Genomic DNA, 21176 nt, shown 5'->3' on the forward strand with positions numbered 1-21176 from the left:
CCGGTCTGGGTCCAGATACGATCCAGTCTGGTCCAGATAAGAACCGATCTGGGTCCAGATAAGAACCGATCCGGGTCCAGATAAGAACTGATCCGGGTCCAGATAAGAACCGGTCTGGGTCCAGATAAGAACCGGTCTGGGTCCAGATAAGAACCGGTCTGGATCTGGGTCCAGACTTTTCTGAATCCTTCCTGACTTTCAAACGTCGAACCTTCCCGTCAGGAAGCTCCACGAAGCCGTCGATATCAGTTGCTGCGGTTTTCCCGAAGAGTCCCACGGCGCCTCGCAGTTTGAGCCCCGTGAGCGTTGCCGCCATTTTCCAGAACCTGCCGAAGAGGACGGCGTGATTTTAACTCAGCAGAACATCGAAGCAGAAACTAATGTCTGAAACAAACATTTTTCTGTAACGTTGCTTCAGTTTTGTGCAGTTCTGGAAACAAAACGTGTTTTTATCATTTAATGAAGCTGTCGTCCAAATGTGTAAAAAACTAATTATTTAAGAATAAATTACTTTTATAGGAGTTTGTTTTTAGTTCAGAAAGCTCCTCTTTTTGTCTTTTCTTTAGTTAGAAACAGATTTACTCCCTGATTACTGAAGAGAAAATAAATCATTAAATGTTAATTTGTTGATTTTCCTATCTTATCTTATGCTTTATCTTAAAAGCATTTTAATTTGTTTATTTAAATATTTATATTTTATTTCTTGCTTTTTCTGCTAAAGCAAGTTAATTTAAACAAATTAAATGATTTATTAAAGATTAAAATAAAAAAAAAAATCAAACATGTTTTATTTATTTTTATCAACTGGATCTAATTTTATAAAAAAAACATTTTATTTTGAAAGTTTTCTTGTGATATATGTTTTTATTTTAATCAAACCTGACTTCACTCAGACTTTAAAGCTAAATGTAATAAAAGAATATTTCCTCAGCCGGGCCGAGCCCGCTCCGGTTCTGACCCGGTTCTGTTCACCTGATGTGCCCGGCGCCGGAGGAGGTCATGAGTTCGGGGTCGTAGGGGGAGAAGCTGATCCTGTAGACCTCCTGGGAGACGGTCTTGCAGCTCAGGGTCACCTCCTCCTGGCTCCAGGTCCACAGGGTCAGCAGGAAGTCGGGCTCCCCGGCGACGCTGGCCAACAGGCTCCCGGCCCGGTTGAAGTCCAGGAAGCTGAACTCGCGCTCCGCTCCTCCTGCAGGCGGACGGGCGGCGGCGTGAGAACCGGAACCGGAATCGTGCGGAGAGAGCTCGGCGAAGGTTTACCTCTGAGGACACGGTACGGCTTCAGTGAAGGATATTCGTAAACGATGACGTCGGGTTTGTTTCCTTTTTCTGCCACAACGAAATAATCTCTGCTGGGATGAACCTTCGGACACAGAAACACAGAAAACTCAAGTCTGAAACCTAAAAATAAAACATTCTGTCTTCTTGAATGTTTCAAACTGGAGTCCTTTTTAAAGGGCGATAATGTAACAGCTGCTGAGCTAAAACCTGGAGTGGTAGTAGCTGAGAGTGATCTAAAACTCTGGGCGATAAGCATCCCTGTTTCTGTTACAGTTTAAACACTGAGTCAGCATTTATTCTCTTTATTCTAGCTATTTATTTATCAAAACCTTCGGCTGATTTAGCTGATGGCAGCTGGAACTTCTGTTTTATCTAATTTTCAGAATTTTTTTAAATATTCAACTTTATTTTTAAACATTTTCTTCATAAAAAACCGTGAAGATCTTTTCAGTTCCTTCAGAAACTTTGTTCTGTTTCAGCTGCTGCTTCTGATGGCTACCTTTAGCTTTTAGCTACTATATAATTTCACTGGCTTTTTGCTATTTTTAGGGAGCCTTGTTTTAGCTTTTAGCATCTAGCTACCTTCTTGATACCTTTAACTAGCTCTTTGTTGTTTTAGCTTTTAGCTAGTGTTTTGCTCCTTTTAGCTGTAACTAGCTTTTTTCCTATTTTCAGGTAGAATTTTGCTACCTTTAGCTTTCTAGCTAGCTTCTCGATACGTTTAGCTAGCCTTTTGCTTTTTTCAGGTTTTAGTTAGCCATCTGCTACTCTAGCCTTTAGCTAGCATTTTGGCTAATTTTAGTACCTAGTTACCTTCTCTATACCTTTAATTAGCCTTTTGCAACCTTTAGCTTTCAGCATCTAGCTAGCTTCCCAATACTTTTAGCTAGCCTTTTGCCTTTTTCAGGATTTAGTTAGCCTTTTGCTCGTTTTAGCTTTTAGCTAGCTTTGTGCTACCTTTAGCTTTAACTGGCCTTTTGCTATCCTTAGCTTTTAGCATCATGCTGGCTTCTCCATACTCTTAGCTAGCCTTTTACTTTTTTCAGCTTTTCGTTAGCCTTTGACTCCTTTAGCTTTTAGCTGGTGTTCTGCTGTGCTTTCAGAAGACGCCGTTAGTTTAGCTCCTCCCAACACGGCGGTTTTCTTACTGCGATGGCTCCGATCCCTCCGCCGCTGCAGGAGCGCAGGTATCTCCGCTCCTCGGTGGAGACGTCCAGCAGGACGAGGAAGTTTCCTGCGATGAAGACGAGCGTCTGCTCGTCCAGCAGCTTCAGGTTCGCCCGCCGCCGGCTGTCGTAACCGAACGAGTGACTGAAGACGAACGGTTGAGGGTCAGAAACAGAACAGCTCAGACAAAGAGAAACACAGACGTCTGTCTTCGATGAAAAGGAGCTCAGTGGTTTTTATTCCCAGGAAAAGATACGAGAGGCGCAGGAAGTCCTCCGGGATCCCAGACCCGGGCGTGATGAAGGGTCTGGACCGAAGCTCCTCGTAATCGTAGAACATGTCAGCAGGAAGTTCCTTCTTCGGTTCTCCTCCGCTGTTACTTCCTGTCAGAAGACAGAAAACGTTTGAACAGGAACCCTCGAAGGAATGCATATCACCCGCTGCCCTGACGCCAGAGATCAAAGATCTCATGGGGATGACTCTCAGCTACTACCACACCAAACTTCAGCTCAATATATACACTATATAAACAATATATAAACTTTCTGTCTTTGCTGTGGCGGCCATTTAATCTTGACTCCTCAAGAAATCATTTGTAGGTGTCCATCCAGTGATTACTTTCCAATTGTTTCATTAAAATCCATGAACTAGTTCGTTAGATATTTTGCTAACAAACAAACACAGACATTTACACTATCGCCTTAAGTCATTAAAATCACTAATTTACATAAAATTAATGTTTAATTGAAGAGTGCAAGAATAAAACTATTTTAATGTTTTAGGTCAAATTAAATGGGCATTAAGAAAAAAAATAATTATTTTATTTTTTATATTATTTTCAGTTAGTTGGAAATCTGGTCCATAAACCTTTCATTATTCTTTAATAGTTGGAAGTTTGTTTTATTTAGTTAAAAACTGCTGAAGGCTAGTTTCCGCGTTAGTTAGCAGGCGTTAGCATCAGCTAGCAAGCAGCTAGCGCCGTAACTAGTTTAAGTTTAAATATTAGTTTTAAAGTAACAATTTCGATTAAAAGTGAAAAACAAGAACATTTGATTCTGGGTTAAATAAAGTCTGTTACCTTCGGTGTTTTCCTCTGAAGCTGTTTGTTCTCCAGCAGAATTACTTCCGTTGCCTTCATCCGCCATTTTCACCAGCCGCAAATTAGACTTTTTTATGAAAATAAACTATTAATAAAGAAAAAAAGAAGAAAAAAAGATTTTCAGTTTTGGCCAATTTTTGTTAAACTACGAATTGCAATGAATGTAATCATATAAATAACTGTTTGAAATCAGTTTCGTAAATTACAGTTTCTAAACCGTTACGGTTTTTCTCCATATAACCGACATTTAACCGAACATTTGACTGAGTAGCTCTCCGGGTCTGTTAGCCTGTTGCCTGGCAACGAGGCAACGCAACGTAATGCAAAGCATTCTGGGTATAGTAGTTTTTTGTTTAGATTAGCTTGTTTTGTTTCTTCTAGGACTCAATGTGGGCAATAAATGTGAAGAAAAAGCGAATAAAAAATAAATAGATCAGGATAAATTTGAGTTGACGTGTAAAGGGCAACTAAGCGTTATTTTGGTATAATTTTTATTCTTCCTGTAACCATGGCAACGAAGTCCGTCTCTTTAAATGTCAGCGTTAAACAAATATGGCCACTTTTTTGAGACCAACAGAAGCAGCAGAGTAATTATTTACCTAATGTAATATTTTCTTTACAGTTTTAGGAACATTTAACAATGTGAGGAACACGAAATGGTGAAAAAATAACTTTTTTTTCTACTTCATTGTCATCGCCGCAAAATAAGTTTTGCGACACCGAAGGTTGATTTACGGCTCGGTGCCGTAAAGCGTCCTGCAGACGGAGGAAACAACACGTGTGGTTGTTCGGCTGAAATGTGAGTTATTACTGTCAAAATGCTCCTTATTTCGTTATTTTACAGTGTAATAAGCAACAAAATATTAAAAGTAATCGCGTTTGTTAGAGAAACGAGTAAAAAATAAACCGATTTATTTACAGAAAAGGTTTTACTCGAAGGGTTGATTTTCACGGAGTAGATTTTTGTATTTTAAGAGTAAAATTTGACTATTTTTAGGATTAATCACTAAATTAAGAGCTTAGCTTTTCGTGATTTTATTATGGAAGCACGTTTGATGAAGTTGGGATGTTTTAGAAATGTAAAAAAACATTTATTCCAACATTTGTTTTGACTTTTACTCAATGCAGACAATAAGAACCGTGTTTTCTTCTTGATTTTACTTTTTTATGTACATAAAGTCCTGGATTTTAGGAAGAGGGAAAGGGGTTGCATGTTTAAAATGCAGGATAAACTATCTGTTAAATAAAATATTGTTTGTAATATGGAATAATCGCTGCATTTTTCATAATTGTGATAGATTTGTTTAAGTTTTTTACAAATGACGTGGGAAACATTTAAACTTTATTGTTTAATAAACTCACTGCTCATCCACACAAAGCAAACCTGTAAATGTTTGATTTTGATCTAAAACCTGAGATTTTTAGCGTTTTTGTGTGGTTTTCCTCCCAGCATCTCTCTGAATCCCACATCAAGATGGACGCCAAACCAAAGAAACCTTTCTCTCCTAAAGGTGGGAAGAAGCTGACCCAGAAAGGCAAAGGTGAGCCGACCAGCGTCACACTCGGAATCTGATTTAACCGTTTAATATCTGACTTGTCGCGCTCCTTCCAGACTCCATCGGAACCAAACTTGGAGGAAAACCAGGCGGGAAAAAACCCTTCAAGCCGTACAAAACCACCGAGAAGAGGAGACCCGGAAAGGCTCGAGATGGAGGCGGGAAGGAACACAAATCAGGTTTTTCCAAAGGCGGGAAGAGAAAACTGTCAGAAGAAGACGGAGGTGAGAAAACGTCGGCTCGTGGTTCATTTTCCTGTCAGATGACGGCGTTTCAGCAGCTTCCTGTTTGCTTCTGTGATCAGGTCCGGAGACGAAGAAGAGGAGGTTTAAAGCCGAGAAGAGACCGACGAAGGAGGAGCTGAAGAAGAACCGACAGCAGAAGAAGAAGGAGCTGAAGAAGAACCGACAGCAGGCGGAGAGGAAGGACATGTTCGACATCATCTGTCGCTCCAAACAAGTGTGGGGAGAGCTGAGGAGGTGAGACGCTCGTCTCCGATTCCCTCCGAGGACAAAACTGTGACCGCCTGAAGGTTCGGCTGCGGCGCCTGAAACTGGAAGGAAAAACAGCCGAAGACGAAAACAAGAACCATGTTTTAAAAATGTCTCAACTCGAATTCATTTCTTTAACCTGAAAACATCTTTAGATCATTGATTGAAGGACATGTTCTGTCCTCCTTCGTCCAACAGGAAGAAATGTGACGAAGAGCAGAAGAAGAAACTGATGAAGGAGCTCCACGATCTGATCCGCGGGAAAATCCAGCAGGTGGCTTCTTGTTTACGTTTAAAATGTTTGATTCCCTCAGAAACCCGCGGTGGTAACGATCCGATTGGCTCTCCCGCCCGCAGATGGCGTTCGCGCACGACTCGGTCCGGGTTCTGCAGTGTTTCATTCAGTTCGGCAGCCACCAGCAGAGACAGGAAGTGTTCGAGGAGCTGAAAGGTGAGGGGGCGTGTCTTTAAAGCGTGACTTCCTGTTTGTTTGGCGGGGCGGGTCACCTGTAGCGTTGGTTTCGCCCGCAGACGGCGTCCTGGCTCTGTGTAAGTCTCAGTACGGCCGGCACGTGGTGAAGAAGCTGCTCATGTACGGGTGAGTTGGACCCGACCCGGTTGGTTCTGAGGGGGGCGGAGTCACGCCCAAAGCCTCACGTTCGTGTTTGCTCCTCCCTGACAGGAACAAGGAGCTGGCGGCAGCGGTCATCCAGTCGTTTAAAGGTCACGTCCGGCAGATGCTTCGCCACTCGGCGGCGTCGGCCATCATCGAGTTCGCCTACAATGACAAGGCGGTGCTGGCCCAGAGGCTGATGCTGACGGACGAGCTGTACGGGAACACGTACTTCGTCTGCAGGGTGAGGAGCCGCCGCAGCGCCGGCGTTTTTACCCTCTTTAATAAAATCTGACGCCTTATTTTAATATTCCCCATGTCTGTTAGCAAAATATCTCATGAACCACTGGACAGATTATAATAAAACATCTGGGACGTAAATATTGGATAATCTGCAACTGATTTAACTTCAAGAGCCAACCCAGTTCAAGATGGCCGCCACAGCCAACTGAGCTTTAACATAAAAATGGCTCTAATCCAGTCAGTTTTACAGATCCGGAGCTCAGATTAGGTCTGGTAGTAGCTGAGAGTCATCCAACACATTTGACTCTGTAAACTTCGTGTTGCCTTCAGGTACACCTCGTAAACTTCATATTCAAAACAATCTAATAATTAAAAGTCTGACTGTTTCAGCTGAAAATGTTGTGAAATAAATTTAAAGTTTTCTTTCAGGCCGTAAAGTGTTCAACATCAAAGGACACAGAATAAAAGCTGATGGTTGTCTTTTATCCGTTTCTGTTTGAGACGATAATCTGTTTGTCCTTCAGTCTTCGGAGCGAAACACCATCGAGAAGGTCGTGAAGACGAATCCGGACAAACTGGACAACATCGTGGACGAGATGAAGCAGATTCTCACCCCGATGGCCCAGAAGTGAGTCTGCTGGAAGGATTTTATTTGTCCTCCTGACGGTGTCCAACGTGACCCTTTGTCCCCGTTGTGTCTCAGGGAGCAGGTGATCAAACACTCTCTGGTCCACAAAGTCTTCCTGGATTTCTTCCTGTTTTCTCCGAGCAAACAGCGATCCGTGAGTTTCCGTCATGCCGTTAGAAGCTGCCGTGCAGCTCAGCGCCGGACTCACTCTGCTCCCCGTCTCTGCAGGAGATGATCGAGTCCATCAGGGAGGCGGTCGTCTACATGGCTCACACGCACGACGGCGCCCGGGTGGCGATGAACTGCCTGTGGCACGGCACGGCCAAGGTTGTCCCGACATTCCCATCCACAGAACTCTGCAGCCCGGGAGTCAAACGTTTCTAAAGAACGACTTTAATTAAATGAAATGTTTACGTTTATTTAGAAATGTTATTTTTTAGAGAAGCTGCAGAGTTCAGTCATTGCATCGTGTTACAGGTGAACCGTTCATTTGTCAGATTCACAAGATAAATTTGATTCTTTTCTGCACAAAGTCGTAAATTTAAAAGAAAACGTAACATGACGGCAGCCAGAAAAAAAGAATGTAGTTCAGTGTCTCCAGAATGAGCCGCGCTCAGTTCAAGTTCCTCAAATAAAAGAATGACTCAAAGTTCAAATTAAAACTGAACTAGTTTACGTTTAAAGTTCACTGTATCGAAATTTCAAACTAAAACCGACAGGAAGTAATGTTTCAGATCTGCTCAAGCCTTAAAGCCTTTTTCTGCATGAAGCAACAAAATAAAATAAAGTTTCTTTAAATACGGCAGCCGTTCACTCGAGAAAAGAATCATTTAACGTCTCCAGAATGAGCCGTTCCGTTCGTTCATTCGTCAAATGAACTGCTTCACGTTCATTGATCAGACTCCTGAGATGAAACTTTCCTAAATTAAATAAAAATAAAGACTTGTTAAAAGTATCAGACTACAGGAAGTGTTCGCTTCAGTAAAGAATGTAGTTCAGTGTCTGCAGAATGAGCCGATCTCAGTTCAGTTCAGGTCCCGACTCAGAGTTCAAAGTTCACTCATGTTTGAACAGCTGAGCCTTTAAATCTGAAACATGAGCTTAAAGAGTTTCTCACAGCAGGAAGTAAGTTGATTTCTGTGTTTCAGGACAGAAAAGTCATCATAAAGACCATGAAGACGTACATGGTGAAGTTCGCCACAGTGAGTTCACGTCTCCGACCCGTCCGTCACCCCGAGCCGCGGGGACGCTGTTGGACTCACCAGCTGTTTGTTTGTCTCAGGGGGAGTTCAGTCACCTGGTTCTTCTGGCGATATTCGACTGCGTGGACGACACCAAGCTGGTCAGACAAGCTGTCCTCTCTGTAAGTGGACAGTTCAGGACTTTAAAACGGGACAAAGATGATCCCGGCTGGTTAAAACCCTGACCTCGTCTCACCCCGTCCAGGAGATCCTGTCGTCCCTGAAAGAAGTCCTCGGGAATAAATACGGCAAGAAGGTTCTCCTGTACCTGCTGAGCCCCAGAGACCCGGCTCACCTGCTGCCCGAGATCATCAAGGTGTTGGAGCAGGGCGACGGAAACCCTCAGAGGTACCGTCTGGGTCCGGGTTCAGGTCCTCCGGTCCCTGCAGGAGAACCGGCACACGTTAACCTTTGGATTCTCGCCTCTCGGCAGTAAAAAAGACGCAGCGACGCGCAGGAAGGAGCTGCTGGAGGCCGTCTCCCCAGCGCTGCTCGACTACCTCGCCGACAACGCCGCCGCCATGGCGATGGACAAGGCCACCAGCGTCACCATCAGTGACATCCTGGCGTCCGCCTGCGGGGACCTGCGGCCCGCCATGACGGCCGTGGCTCAGCTGGCCAATCAGGAGTTGGTGCCGGGAGGCTTCAAAGGACAGGTGAGTTACTTGTCATTATGGGATGTTGGCCGGTGGGCGGAGTCAAACTGAGGTTTCTGCCACAGCTCCACATGGCCGAGCATCCAGCGGGACATCTGGTCCTGAAGTGGCTCATCGAGCAGGACGTCCTGTTGGCCGAGGCCGGCAGGGAAGGTAAGATCTCAGCGTCCACGTGAAGACAGCTGTCCACCGCTCGTCTCCTTGTTGACGGGTTGGTCTCCGGGTCCGTCCACAGAGCGCTTCGGCAGGATTCTGGTGGACACGGTTGGAACAGAGAAGATGAAGAGCTGGGTGAACGTCAACAGAGGAGCCATGGTGCTCTGCAGGTCGGTGGAGATTCCTGAAAAACTAAATCTGCCGATTTAACTGAAGATAAACTTTATTCTGAGCGTCCGCAGAAACATCCTCCTCCAACAGGGACAGTCAGGAGGGAGGGGGTCTTTAAGAACCTCTCAGATGACAAACAAGAAAATAGGTCCAGTTGCCATTTATTAAAAAAAGAAAACTTTAAATTCCTGTTCATTAAACTCTTTTCTTCTTCAGGAGGATTTTGGGTTCAGTCCTTCCTGTAGTTCTACATCATAAGATGTTTCCAAAGTTTGTAGAAACCTGAGAGGAACCTCAGCAGGTTTTAGTGCAGTTTTTAATTTTCTGTTCAGTTTGTTTTTTACGCCTCCAGGTTTAAATCAAACCTGCAGCTCAGTCTGGAGTCACGTCACACGGCGGACAAAACTCACAAAAACAGGAAGAATTTTCTCCAGAAATGATAAAAACCTGGTCTGGTTTTGAATTTACTAACTTAGACGTGAAATATTCTAAAAAATGTTTGAATTTAAACGGTTAAACATGTTTGATTGGTAAACTAAAATGTCCTCCTCAGCCAGCGTCTCTCTGCGGCAGAAAAACTAGAAATCAGACAGTTTAAGAACTTTAATTCCATCTTTTTGGGTTTCAGCCTCAGTTTGTGGCCCATCCCCCCTCTAAGAAACGGTGGGAATCGCCATGGCAACCAGTGACTCGGTAGCTTTTTCCCTCCTTTTTTCCCCCTCGGTGAACGTTTCTGAGCAGCAGTTTCATCTGGATTTCTGTTTCCTGCGCAGCCTCCTGAACAGCTGTGAGAAGTCGGTGGCGGCGGAGGTGAAGGAGGCGCTGGCGGCCATGACGGCGCAGCTCAACAACATCAAGAACAACAAGGGGGTGGAAATCCTGCTGGAAAACCTGAACAAGTAGATTTATTTCCTTTGGATTCGGACGAACTGTTTAAAGTTTTATTGAACCAGAATCTGCTGGTTTTTCTTTTGTATCTTGTAATTAAAACTGTTTCACTAAAGAATAAACCAATAATGTGACGACTAAAGTAATGTTTTTAGTTTATTTTAAAGTGCTGCTTTATGTTTATATAAAAACATTTAGACTTTTGTGTTTAAAGGATATTTGGTGGTAAAATGAGGTTTCAGACAGAAATGATCAGTTATGTTGGTTTATTTTCAATCTTATTCATGTTTAGGTAAATTAGTTGTTATAGAGTGAATCAGATATAACTTTAAATACACAGTGACCAAAAATAATTTAACTTCTATCCGATGGAGTCGAGTTCAGCTGAACGCAGGAGGACGTCCTTCAGCTGTCCACTTTGAGACGTGTCCCTCTCCATCTGCTCTGAAATGTCCCTTTAAAACCCCGGAAGCTCAGATTTGGGTCTCCGGCTGAAGACCACGAAGCGGTCCTCGTCCTCGGGCTGGACGGCGTCGTCGCAGTAATCTGCGAACTTCTTGGCGGCCCTCTTGATGAAGCGCACCTTCCCGCGCGCCCTGCTCACCATGGCGTACTCGTGGGACTTGAGCTTGGCGTAGTAGTCGGAGAACTTGTTGTAGAGGATGGAGATGGGCATGCCGTTGAGGATGACACCGAAGGAGATGCAGGCGAAGGCGAAGATGCGGCCCAGGTTGGTCTCGGGCAGCATGTCGCCGTACCCCACGGTGGAAATGCTCACCTGAGGAACAGGAAGGGTCACAGCGAGCTCGGCGGACACGCGGGCCTGGAAGGGGGCGTCTGGGAACTCACCGCGGCCCACCACCAGGCGTGGGGCATGGAGGTGAAGTTGGTGTTGTGCACGTCGTGCTCCACGCTGTAGACCATGGCTGAAAACATGAAGATGCCCATCGCGATGAAGAGCAGCAGACAGCCCACCTGCAGAGACCAGATGAACCCAGAATATTCCAGGTTTCAGATTACGACCCGTTACAAAGACGAGTTCTGGATCTGTTGGAGGAAATGGACCAAGAGGACAGCAACTCCAAAGGCCAGGTTCTGGGACAGATGGATGAACGTTACCAGGTCCAAACGTTCAATCGCCCGGACTCGGTTCTGTGACCTTTAACGGTCCGGTTCTGACCGTGTAAAACCACGTTCTAAAGGCCGAGGTTCTGGACCGGCCCGCCTACAGTCCTGTTGGACACCTCATCGTCTCAACGTTGGACAAACTGGAACATGAACGAAAACATGAAACCTCCTGGGTTCATATCGCCTGAAGCAGGGGTCTCCAACCCTGGTCCTGGTCCTGGTCCTCAGGGCCTCCATCCTTCAGGTTTTACCTGTTCCTCTGCTCCAACACACCTGCTTCACGGTTAAATCACCTCTTCATGTTCTGCAGAAGCCTGTTAATCACCCATCGATTCAGATCAGGTGTGTTGGAGCAGAGGAACAAGGAAAACCTGCAGGATGGAGGCCCTGAGGACCAGGACCAGGACTGGACCCCCCTGGACTGACTCCTGGTTCTGACCTGCTGGTAGCACTGCCTCAGGGTGAAGCCGAAGGCTCTCAGGCCCGTCGAGTGGCGAGCCAGCTTCAGAATCCTGAAGATCCTCATCAGACGCATGATCCTTAGAACCTGCCCGACCTGCACAGAACAAACAGAACCCAGCTGAGACCGAACCGAGCCCAGGTGGACTCTGGGTGTCCCGCCGGTACCTTTCCGACTCGCGCCACCGTCTCGATGTCCCCAGAGTGCCGGTGGACGTCCTGGTCGTCGAAGCGCTCCAGGACCATCTGCAGGTAGTGGGGCAGGATGGCGATCAGGTCCACGGTGTTCAGGACGCTCCGCCCGAAGCACTTCAGGTCGGGGGTGGAGACCAGGCGCAGCAGGTACTCCGCCGTGAAGAAGGCGATGCAGAACGTCTCCACGTTCTCGCCGTAGAACCTGCCGCTCGGCTGCCCGGACGCCGTCTGCAACAGAAGGGTCAGAGCGTCTCCGAGGACCTGAAGGCCACACGGCGGCGGGACGCGGAGACAGACGCACCTTGTACTGCATCTCCTCCACGGTGTTCAGCGTCATGGCGACCAGCGACACCAGCACAAACATGGAGGACGCCACCGCCATCAGCTTGGCGGTGATGGAGGTGAACGGCTTCTCCATCAGGTTCCAGATTCTTCTCCGGGTCGGACCCAAGGACATGTGGTCAAAGACCGCCTCGTTCTCCTCCAGCTCCAGCTGGAGCCCGGGGAACACGGAGAACAGGAACACACAACATGGAGAACACAGGAACATGGAGAACACGGAGAACAAAGAACACGGAGAACATGAAGAACACAGGAACACGGAGAACAGGAACACGGGGAACGTGGAGAACATGAGGAACATGGGAACACAGAGAACACGGAGAACATGAAGAACACAGGAACACAGAACATGGAGAACAGGAACACAGGAATATGGAGAACACAGAGAACATGAAGAACACAGGAACATAGAACATGGAGAACAGGAACACGGAGAACATGGGAACACAGAGAACACGGAGAACATGAAGAACACAGGAACATAGAACATGGAGAACAGGAACACGGAGAACATGGGAACACAGAGAACACGGAGAACATGAAGAACACAGGAACATAGAACATGGAGAACAGGAACACGGAGAACATGGGAACACAGAGAACACGGAGAACATGAAGAACACAGGAACATAGAACATGGAGAACAGGAACACGGAGAACATGGGAACACAGGAACATGGAGAACACGGAGAACAGGAACACGGGGAACAACACACGTTTATTAAGAACCTTAAACGAGTCATGACGTCCTGAAACCCAAACTAAAAACTCCATAAAGCAAAGAACTGCTGAGTCACTGGTTGCTATAGTAACTCCCGCCTTTCCTGGACAGCAGGTGGGGGAGGGGCCGACAGAAACGCTGAGCTTTAAAATCTTTTTAATCTCTGAAACAAACTCTCTGTGCTGCGTTTGGATCTTAGTTTCTGAACAGTTTTAATTAAAAAAAGACTCAAATTTTCCATAAATGTCTCCAAATCTGATTTTTCTCCGTCTTGTTGTTTATTGTTCGCTAACAGACATTTGTTAATGTTTACCTGCTGCTGTTATTAACGTGATGGAAACCAGAACTAAACTAACATTTTTATTAATTTAATTTTGTTTTTTTTATGTTTGTCAAAACATTAATTTATTTTAATTTTGACTTGTAGATTAAAATGAGACTAAATGTTAAATAATTTAATGGAACAGATGAGTTCTGTTTGATTTGTTGATATTTTAAAGTTATCGCCCCCTGCTGGCTGGACATGGGAGCTTCAGCTCATTTCTGTCAGATTTAAACTTTTACTGTAAAATATTTCTGAAATTTATGAATTCTGTAACTATTTATTCCTCCTAAAATCCGGGAGGAGCTTCGTTGTTGTGTTTATTTACTCAGGAATGGTTGTGGGTCCGATCAGGGCTGGAAACAGGATTATTAGGATAAGAGCCGCTGCAGCTGTTCTAAAACAAGCCGATGGAAACATCTGTCAAGACGACGGCGTGGTTCCGTATGTAGGTCAGAGATTACTGACAGAACCGGAGTCCAACCTGCTTCTAGTTTCTTCTCTAACAGCAGCAATGAGGAGAACCTGGGAGAACCTGGGAGAACCGGACCGACCTCAGCCAGCAGCTCCTTCTGCACCTTCAGCTGCTCGTTCAGCTCGTCCTGACGCTCCTCGAAGGAGATGCGGCAGCAGCGCTGGGTGTACTTGATCCGGACCCCCCAGTAGTGGATCTCCTCCAGGAAGTTGTGAGGACACAGCTCGTCTTTAATGGACAGCACGCCGGTTCTGTTGGACGGAACAGAGACACGGCTCAGCCCCGGGGACCCGCTGACCCGCTGGACCCGGCTGCGTCTTTGGGCCGAGCTCACCTGTAGAAGTTGAAGATGTTGTGGAAGATCTTCGGGTCCCGGTCGAAGAAGAACTCGTTGTTTTGGACCACGTAGTCGTCGCACAGGTCCAGCTTCTTGTTGTGGTCCGTGTAGGTGGCCAGCCGACCGATCCGGGTCTTCGGATACCGGGCGGCCAACCTGTAGGGCAGGAAGTAGACCTGCAGGAGACGAGAAAATAAAAACAAACTGTCCTGATTGGAGCTCAGCTTTGAGCTTCAGTTACCAGCTGAAAAAAAGACTTTAATTAAAAACAAACATTTATTTTAATGTTAAAAGACTGCTTTATGGAACCACAGGAGGGCCAAAAAATTCAAAAATTAAAAGACAAAAACTTAACATAAAAACATGTAAAATAAAAAGGTTTCGTATTAAGAATTAAACTAATTACATATTGAATTGTAAATTATACGTTTACTACTTTTAATATTACTAAATCATTAAATATAGCTAAATATGGAAATAAGGTTACTTTATATTTTATTTGTCCTCATGTTTTTATTTTTGAATATTCCATATTAATAATAACATTTTTAGCTTTCCCTGCTAATTTAACCAATCAGATTAGAGTATTTGTCGTCTTTTTCCTCTTTCTGCTCCTGCGGCTTCATTTAAAGTTGAGTTTTTTGTAGTTTTTGTCCCTCCTGTGATTCCGTAGACGATCCACAAACATCCAGCTGCAGATTTTTAAATCTCTGACTGAAGAAGCGTAACGGCGGTTGTTTTCACCGTTCCTCCGACGTTGATGTTGAGCGTCAGATGTTTGGTCGGAGACAGCAGAACTCGGGACGGAGACACCGGCAGCCGGTCCTCCACCTCCTCGCGTTCGTACTCGGCGTAAAGATCGTAGATGTCTCTGCTCAGGTCCTTCCCAGACAAACAAACAGACAGTTTGTTGGGATCTAAGCAGCAGATTTAAGAAAAACAAACTGCATCTTTTTACCGTTTTAGGATTTTAGATTTGATTTTTAATGTTTTTGGCATCTTTTGGTTTCCGTAACAAAGTTCATTTATTGAAATCTTCACATTTAATGATTCAAACTAACAGAAATAAATAATCAAACTGAACTTTTTCCTGTTTTTTTCTGTAAAAAAAGAAAAGCAGAAAATAAGATTAAAACTATAATTTTATATATTTTTATTAAAAATCACAGCTGCAGTTCAGATCATTAAACTTTCAGATATTTATGAATGTTTGGATGATTTCTCAGGTTTTAGGTTCTAATAAAAGAAAACAGAATGCGGCAGAGGGAAGCTGCAGAGAAGTAAGCGCCCGACCTGCATGGAGTTCCATGGTTTGATGAAGGTGCAGATCAGGTCCAGGTCCAGGTCCAGGTCCTGGTCCTGGTCCTGGTCCCGGCTCGGCCCCCGGACCTCCTGGATCCGGCTGCAGGGTTTGTAGCTGGAGAACAGGCTCCTGCTCCGAGCTCGCAGCTGGGTCAGCATGGCCGCCGCTCAGAGCCGTCCGACAGGAAGGAGACGCGTCCCGAGGACGTCCCAGCTCGTCCTCATCCTCGCCGCCCAGCTGCGGGTGCTTAAAGTTTTAAATACTATGATCCTCTTCAGCACATCCCTTCATAACAAATCTGCTCACCTGGACTTAAATCGCCTTAAATTCTTTAAACATTAAATAAAAACAGCTGAGCGGAGAGACTGGATTAAAGGAGAGAAACTGATGAGTTTCATTTAAAATATAACATTTATCTGGTTTCAATCATCAGGAATAAACTTGTTTATTATGTGTCAGTTAGCCCCGCCCCTTCATGTGAGGTGGGCGGGGCTAACTGATCTGAACCAATCGATTGAAGTTTAAATTAAGCTTCTTTAAAACAAACTCATCTGGATTATTGGCTTTTATTCAACAAGAATCAGACCTTAGTGAACATTTAAACACTTTAATAAATAATATAAATAAGATTTACTGATTTAAACTTTATCTCCAGCTTTAATGTTTTCTGTCTCCGTGTCTCTGACCGCAGAGACAAACACACTTCAGCGTCTCGCAGCTTTAAGCCAAATTGGACATTTTGTCCCAGATCGCAGATTAATCCCAGCTGCTGTTAAAGGAGGATAATGAAGGGATGAACAGAGCCTCAGCAGCTCCACAACTGTCCAATCATGTCATCAAACTCTGAAATTATATTTTATAAACCTACTTATTTTAACCCGTCTGAACGAAGAAGTAATGTTTGATTATTTTACTTAAATCAGAGCAGCAGTTTATTAACGGTGCAACAAATACATAAATTATGAGACGAAGGTTTTATTTTCTCAACATCCTGAGCTTCAAGTTAAATAAAGAGTTTGTTTGAAGATGTTCAAACTTTAATATATTTAAAGAGTTACTGTTTAACGTCAGCAGTTCAACTTTCTGTAATTAAAATCTCTAAAAAAATAAATTTAAACCTGAGATTTTATAAAAACTGTTAAAGATATAAAACCTCTGATCTGTAACCCGTTTAAACTGAGCTGTAGAACTCCTAACAGGACCGGGTTTAGAGCTCCTAATAGGACCGGGTTTAGAGCTTCAACAGGACCGGGTTTAGAGCTCCAACAGGACCGGGTTTAGAGCTCCAACAGGACCGGGTTTAGAGCTCCAACAGGACCGGGTTTAGAGCTCCAACAGGACCGGGTCGATTTAAACTTTTCAACTTTAATCGATGGAAACTTTAGGAAGTAGTTTTTGGCTGATTAGCGGTGGCAGCCATCTTGAATTAACTGCCAAGTGAAGCTTTAAGGTAAAAGAGCTCAAGAAAACTTTTTCATTTCGATCGAAACAGAAAATCTTGGTTCAAACAGGTAAAAAGTGACTCTTTGATCTTTCATTTGATCTTTTTCAAAGATAATGACTCTTTGATGGCTGTGAGACAAAGTGGAGGACACTGTGGATCTGAACACTGATTTAGGTTTTAATTCAAAAGGCGGTTTCTTCACAGACAGCAGATCTTCAGTTCAGGGCTATAAAAAGTTCACAGCGACGGCACAAACATACAAAATAGTTTTTACCAAATTCCGCGGAGTTTTCCTTCTGAAACATCTGCAGCCTGAGGTCGCGGCCGCAGCGAAGAGAAACCCATTTATACAATCTTATTTACAGGAGAAAACAGATCAAAGTGCATCGAGGAGTCCTGATCAGCGTCGCGTCTCCGAGGGACGAGACGGGACGAGATATTTACACCGTTTACAAAAAACGCCGTAACCGCAGTGACAGACGCAGCATCAGTACCGTCTGAGAGCAGGCGAGAAGAAACGCCAACATCTGAGGCTGGAGGAAGAATTCACGGGCTCTTCGTCGGTCCTGAGAACTTCGATCCCGGGGGACGGGGACGAACAAAAACGTCCCACAGATGGAAGGAACTTGTCCCCAATCGAACCTTCAAGAGGCCAGACAACAAAAAAAACGGACAGAAAGAAACGTGAGGCTCAGAAAGAATAAATAAGTTTGACTTGTTGTCCCAGAATAAATAAAGTTTCCGCTCCGCCGCAGAGAAGACTCGTCTGAAGGCAGGCGGCTGATCGAAGGACGGCTGCTGCTGAGGACAACCAGGAGACGCCGCAGAGCAGCGGCTGTCCACGAGGAGGAAAACAGGAAAGATCCGGAGACGATCAGGATAAATCATCCTCTGTGCTCACGATAGAGATCTGCAGACAGGAGGACGGGGGAGGACGACAGACAGAGGACAGAGGGACGGGAGGAGGAAGGACAGAGGGACAGAGGGAGGAGGACAGGAGGGACGGCAGAGGGACAGGAGGAGAGGAGGGGGACAGAGGGACAGGAGGGATGACAGAGGGACAGGAGGAGGGGGACAGAGGGACAGGACAGAGGGAAGACAGGGACAGGAGGAGGACAGGGAGAGGGGGACAGAAGGACAGATGGGGGAGAGGAGGAGGACAGAGGGAGGACAGGGAGAGGGGGACAGAAGGACAGGAGGAGAGGAACAGGAGGGACAGTTATTCAGTTTATTTGACATTAAAAGAAAATCAAAAACGTCTAAAATCTCAGATCAACGAATCGAAATGATTCATAAAAAGTTCAGATTTTAATTTTTCTGCTCGATTAATAAAAACTTATTTTGGTCCAAATTAATCATTTAAAACAATTATTCATTAAACATTAAACCGTTTCCTCCAGGAGTTTACATTTAAATAAACAAATAAAGTTCAGTTTAAAACCTCAGATCCGTTAATTAAATCTTTTTTACCAACAGCTTTTATTTTATGGTGTTTTAATCAAATCAAATGAGTAAAATATCCAAAACTTCATTAATAAAAATGATAAAGTTCAACAGAACTTAAAATCAAAATAAAGCTCAGCTGTTTTAACTCAAATATGAATGATTTAATTTTATTTTGAAGGCCGACACCTGAAGCTGATTTATCGTTGTTTTCGTCACTCAGGCTTTAATTTTCTTACCTCCTAAAAAGGAAAGTTTAAAACCCAGCGAGCTCAGCGTCCTTCTGTTCTAAACTTTATTTTGAAAGGGTCATTTAGTGGAAGCTGCGGTTGCAATAGGGAGTCGAATATTTAAATTATTTTATCTTTAAAACCTACAAGTTGGAGACATTTTTATAAACCAGATTTCTGATTTAACTCCTGGCAGCTCAGACGTTTCACTTTTATTTTATTTTATTTTCTTGTGGTTCCAGTCAGGATTTAAGTTAATCTGTTTAATCCGACGGCGCCGAGGTGACGGCGGCTCATCACTCACCGCGGGGTAGGTGTGTCCCACGTTGGCGCCGTGTCGGGTGATGTCGATGTTCAGGTCTTCTTCGGTGGTTTTCAGGTAGACGGGGTTGTCGAAGTTCATGCTCTTCTGGTTCCTCAGCTGCCAGTTCCTCCACACCAGGTAGCCTCCGGCGCCCGCCATCGCCAGCAGCACTGAACGGAGCGACGCACGGCGCCGTCAGACCGAGACACAAACGCTCATCTTAAATCTGATTCAAAGGTTTCACTCACGGACGGGCAGAACCGCCCAGGCGGCGGCAGAACCTCGGGCCGCCGAGTCCACCTGGATGGAGGTGCTGACGTTGGCCTCTGGAATAAAAACGGGTCAGAAAATAAAAACTGGTTCGTTAGAAGAACAATCTGCTTCCACCAGCAGGCGGCGCTCCAGAGCCGGACTTCAGGTCCGATTTCTGGCCAAACGGGTCAGAAACAACCAGAACTCCTGGATCTGAAGCCTCCTCAGGGTTTTATGGCTTCAAAATAAAATTAAATCACAGAAATGCGCCGACAGTTCCTGACATGATGATAAATTAATATCTGAAGTCAAAATAAAAACTGAATTTTTAATTAAATGTAATCTGTGGTTAATTAATTAAACTTTGAGCCTTTTAAAGAGCTGCTATGTGAAAAAAATGACCCAACTTTAAATTATTTTATCAAAGCCATCAAAACACCTGATTTATCTTAGTTTTTGTTTAAAAACACTAAATATGCTTCATTTATTGCAACAAAGTTAGTAATAAATGATCAGCAGCTTTGAATCCTTTAATTAATCCAGTTTTTCCTCCCCGCAGACAGAGATGTTCAGTTTCTGAGTCTGAAAGCAGATTTAAAGGAGGAGACGTCACGAAGCTGAGATCAAACAGATTTTAATGCTTCAACACAAAAACTGTCAGACTGAAGCAGAAACTTCGCTCCTTCAGACGCAGCTGGAAAAATAAAATATCCCGTTTGTTGTTTTCACGAGTTTAACGGGATTAGAGGCGGTCGGAGCTCCACAGTTTGTCTTCTGCAGCCGAGGCAGCTGGGAAAAAAACGGGATAAATAAGTCGGGAGGAGTTTGAGCGAAGAGCGGCAGGTCGGTTTCATCAGGAGGAGGCGGAGCTTCTAACGAGGCCGAAACCAGAACCAACGACGTTTAAATCCAACAAATCTGTCAGGAAACAGGAACGAGTCCGGAGTTAAATGTTCACACAGGAGGAAACTCTGCAGACTCCAGATTCTCCAGATCTGTCCGATCAAGGTTCTGGACTAACAGGTCTGATCGTCTGCTGCTGACGGGTCTGACCAGGGAGACCGGGGGGGACCGGGGAGACCGGGAGACCTTTCAGAGGACGAGTTAAACGCTCACAGAGGAGGAAAACTTCCCCAAACCCCCAGATCCAGACCCAACCAGGAGACGGGTCGTTCCGGTTCTGACCGGCAGGACTCTGGTCCGGCTGATGAGCGGTTCTATCAAACGTCTCGCCTCTTTTAAAAAAAGTCTTTTCTTTAGATAAGATCCACTTCAGATGACAAACCCACTCCTCAAACCGAAACACAAACGAGCGTCGGCGCTTCTCGATAATCTGTGCAGGAAATAATCTTTCCTGAAGCTTCAAACAAAAACAGGATTTACAGTTTCAATAAAAAGGAAGAAAATTTCACAATAAAAGTCCCTGAAATGACTCAAACCAAATGAACACCAGGCGCTGCGAAGGACGGCAGCCGTAGAAAACTGAATAATTTGCTCAGAGGGACATCGACCCGGTCAACATGTCCTCAGGCGGAGACGAGCTGGACTCCTGGGGACAGTCCATGTCCTCCAGCCGGTCACAGATCCACGCTGCGGTGGTCCTGCAGCACCTGCAGCATTTATTAAAATGTCCAGTTTGCTTTGAAAACAAAGACTGGATGGTGATTCATGCAGGTTGAAGGTTATAATTATCACATCTGTCTTCAGTCCGCCTGGTTAAAGGGTGAACGGTAGTCACAGGGCTGTTTGGAGTCAAGGTGTGTTTAACTTCACCCTTCCCAGTTTGGAATATTTCCTAAACTCCCGAGCTTTAGTTCCCGTAAACCTTTAACCTGTCCATAAACTCCGGTTCCTCCATCAGAACGATCAGCTTCTTCTTCTCTGGATTTAACTCCAAACAAACGATAACGATGCAAGCGCGGCCATTTAACAACCGGAAAACATAAAAGCTACATGACAGGAAGTAGAAACAGCCGAGGATCTTAACTCTGAAAACGAGTCAGACTTTTTACTCGGTTGGGGGGGGGGGGG

The 21176-nt window shown here is 44.8% G+C and overlaps 4 protein-coding genes across 9 annotated transcripts in view; 1 reads left to right on the forward strand and 3 right to left on the reverse strand.

Moving 5' to 3' along the window:
* Nucleotides 1-3854, reverse strand: part of LOC108250549 (cilia- and flagella-associated protein 44) — an 18146-nt gene extending 14292 nt beyond the window's left edge. The window contains exons 1-6 of the mRNA XM_037979528.1: nt 3527-3854; nt 2705-2831; nt 2430-2592; nt 1261-1363; nt 973-1189; nt 212-326 (exon numbers count right to left, since the gene is read on the reverse strand). Coding sequence (XP_037835456.1) covers nt 212-326; nt 973-1189; nt 1261-1363; nt 2430-2592; nt 2705-2831; nt 3527-3593 — 792 coding nt within the window. The 5' untranslated portion in view covers nt 3594-3854. The remainder of the gene's footprint in view (nt 1-211; nt 327-972; nt 1190-1260; nt 1364-2429; nt 2593-2704; nt 2832-3526) is intronic.
* A 360-nt stretch (nt 3855-4214) lies between these two features.
* On the forward strand, nt 4215-10332 carry pum3 (pumilio RNA-binding family member 3). 2 transcript variants are annotated; one of them, XM_017440481.3, is made up of 19 exons: nt 4215-4346; nt 4998-5088; nt 5160-5327; nt 5408-5582; nt 5793-5868; nt 5952-6045; nt 6126-6192; nt 6277-6451; nt 6975-7078; nt 7154-7232; nt 7307-7405; nt 8227-8280; nt 8361-8441; nt 8525-8667; nt 8753-8975; nt 9041-9128; nt 9211-9301; nt 9931-9995; nt 10076-10332. In XM_017440481.3, the coding sequence occupies exons 2-18, from the start codon at nt 5022-5024 to the stop codon at nt 9989-9991; spliced, it is 1845 nt and encodes a 614-aa protein (XP_017295970.1). In that variant the 5' UTR covers nt 4215-4346; nt 4998-5021; the 3' UTR covers nt 9992-9995; nt 10076-10332. The 2 variants fall into 2 exon arrangements, with proteins under 2 accessions (XP_017295970.1, XP_017295969.1); XM_017440480.3 differs by lacking the exon at nt 9931-9995.
* A 109-nt stretch (nt 10333-10441) lies between these two features.
* Nucleotides 10442-16948, reverse strand: kcnv2a (potassium channel, subfamily V, member 2a). Of its 4 annotated transcripts, XM_017440482.3 has the most exons (9): nt 15463-16948; nt 14914-15051; nt 14167-14345; nt 13912-14083; nt 12274-12465; nt 11946-12200; nt 11758-11874; nt 11040-11165; nt 10442-10968 (listed from the first exon to the last, which is right to left on the reverse strand). In XM_017440482.3, exons 1-9 carry the CDS (start codon nt 15628-15630, stop codon nt 10648-10650), a joined length of 1668 nt encoding a protein of 555 aa, XP_017295971.1. In that variant the 5' UTR covers nt 15631-16948; the 3' UTR covers nt 10442-10647. The 4 variants fall into 4 exon arrangements, with proteins under 4 accessions (XP_017295971.1, XP_037835289.1, XP_037835288.1 ...); XM_037979361.1 differs by having other exon boundaries at nt 11946-12465; XM_037979360.1 differs by having other exon boundaries at nt 10442-11165; nt 11946-12465.
* A 127-nt stretch (nt 16949-17075) lies between these two features.
* The window catches only part of vldlr (very low density lipoprotein receptor), a 23629-nt gene continuing 19528 nt past the window's right edge, over nt 17076-21176 (reverse strand). The window contains exons 17-19 of one of the 2 annotated variants that reach the window (XM_017440489.3): nt 19142-19219; nt 18894-19063; nt 17076-17826 (exon numbers count right to left, since the gene is read on the reverse strand). In XM_017440489.3, coding sequence (XP_017295978.1) covers nt 17791-17826; nt 18894-19063; nt 19142-19219 — 284 coding nt within the window. In that variant the 3' untranslated portion in view covers nt 17076-17790. Of the gene's footprint in view, nt 17827-18893; nt 19064-19141; nt 19220-19763; nt 19935-21176 lie in introns of those variants that run through there. The other variant, XM_025002620.2, reaches the window with a different exon arrangement.

Source organism: Kryptolebias marmoratus, linkage group LG14 (assembly GCF_001649575.2).
Source record: "Kryptolebias marmoratus isolate JLee-2015 linkage group LG14, ASM164957v2, whole genome shotgun sequence".
NCBI classification, from domain to species: Eukaryota; Metazoa; Chordata; class Actinopteri; order Cyprinodontiformes; family Rivulidae; genus Kryptolebias; species Kryptolebias marmoratus.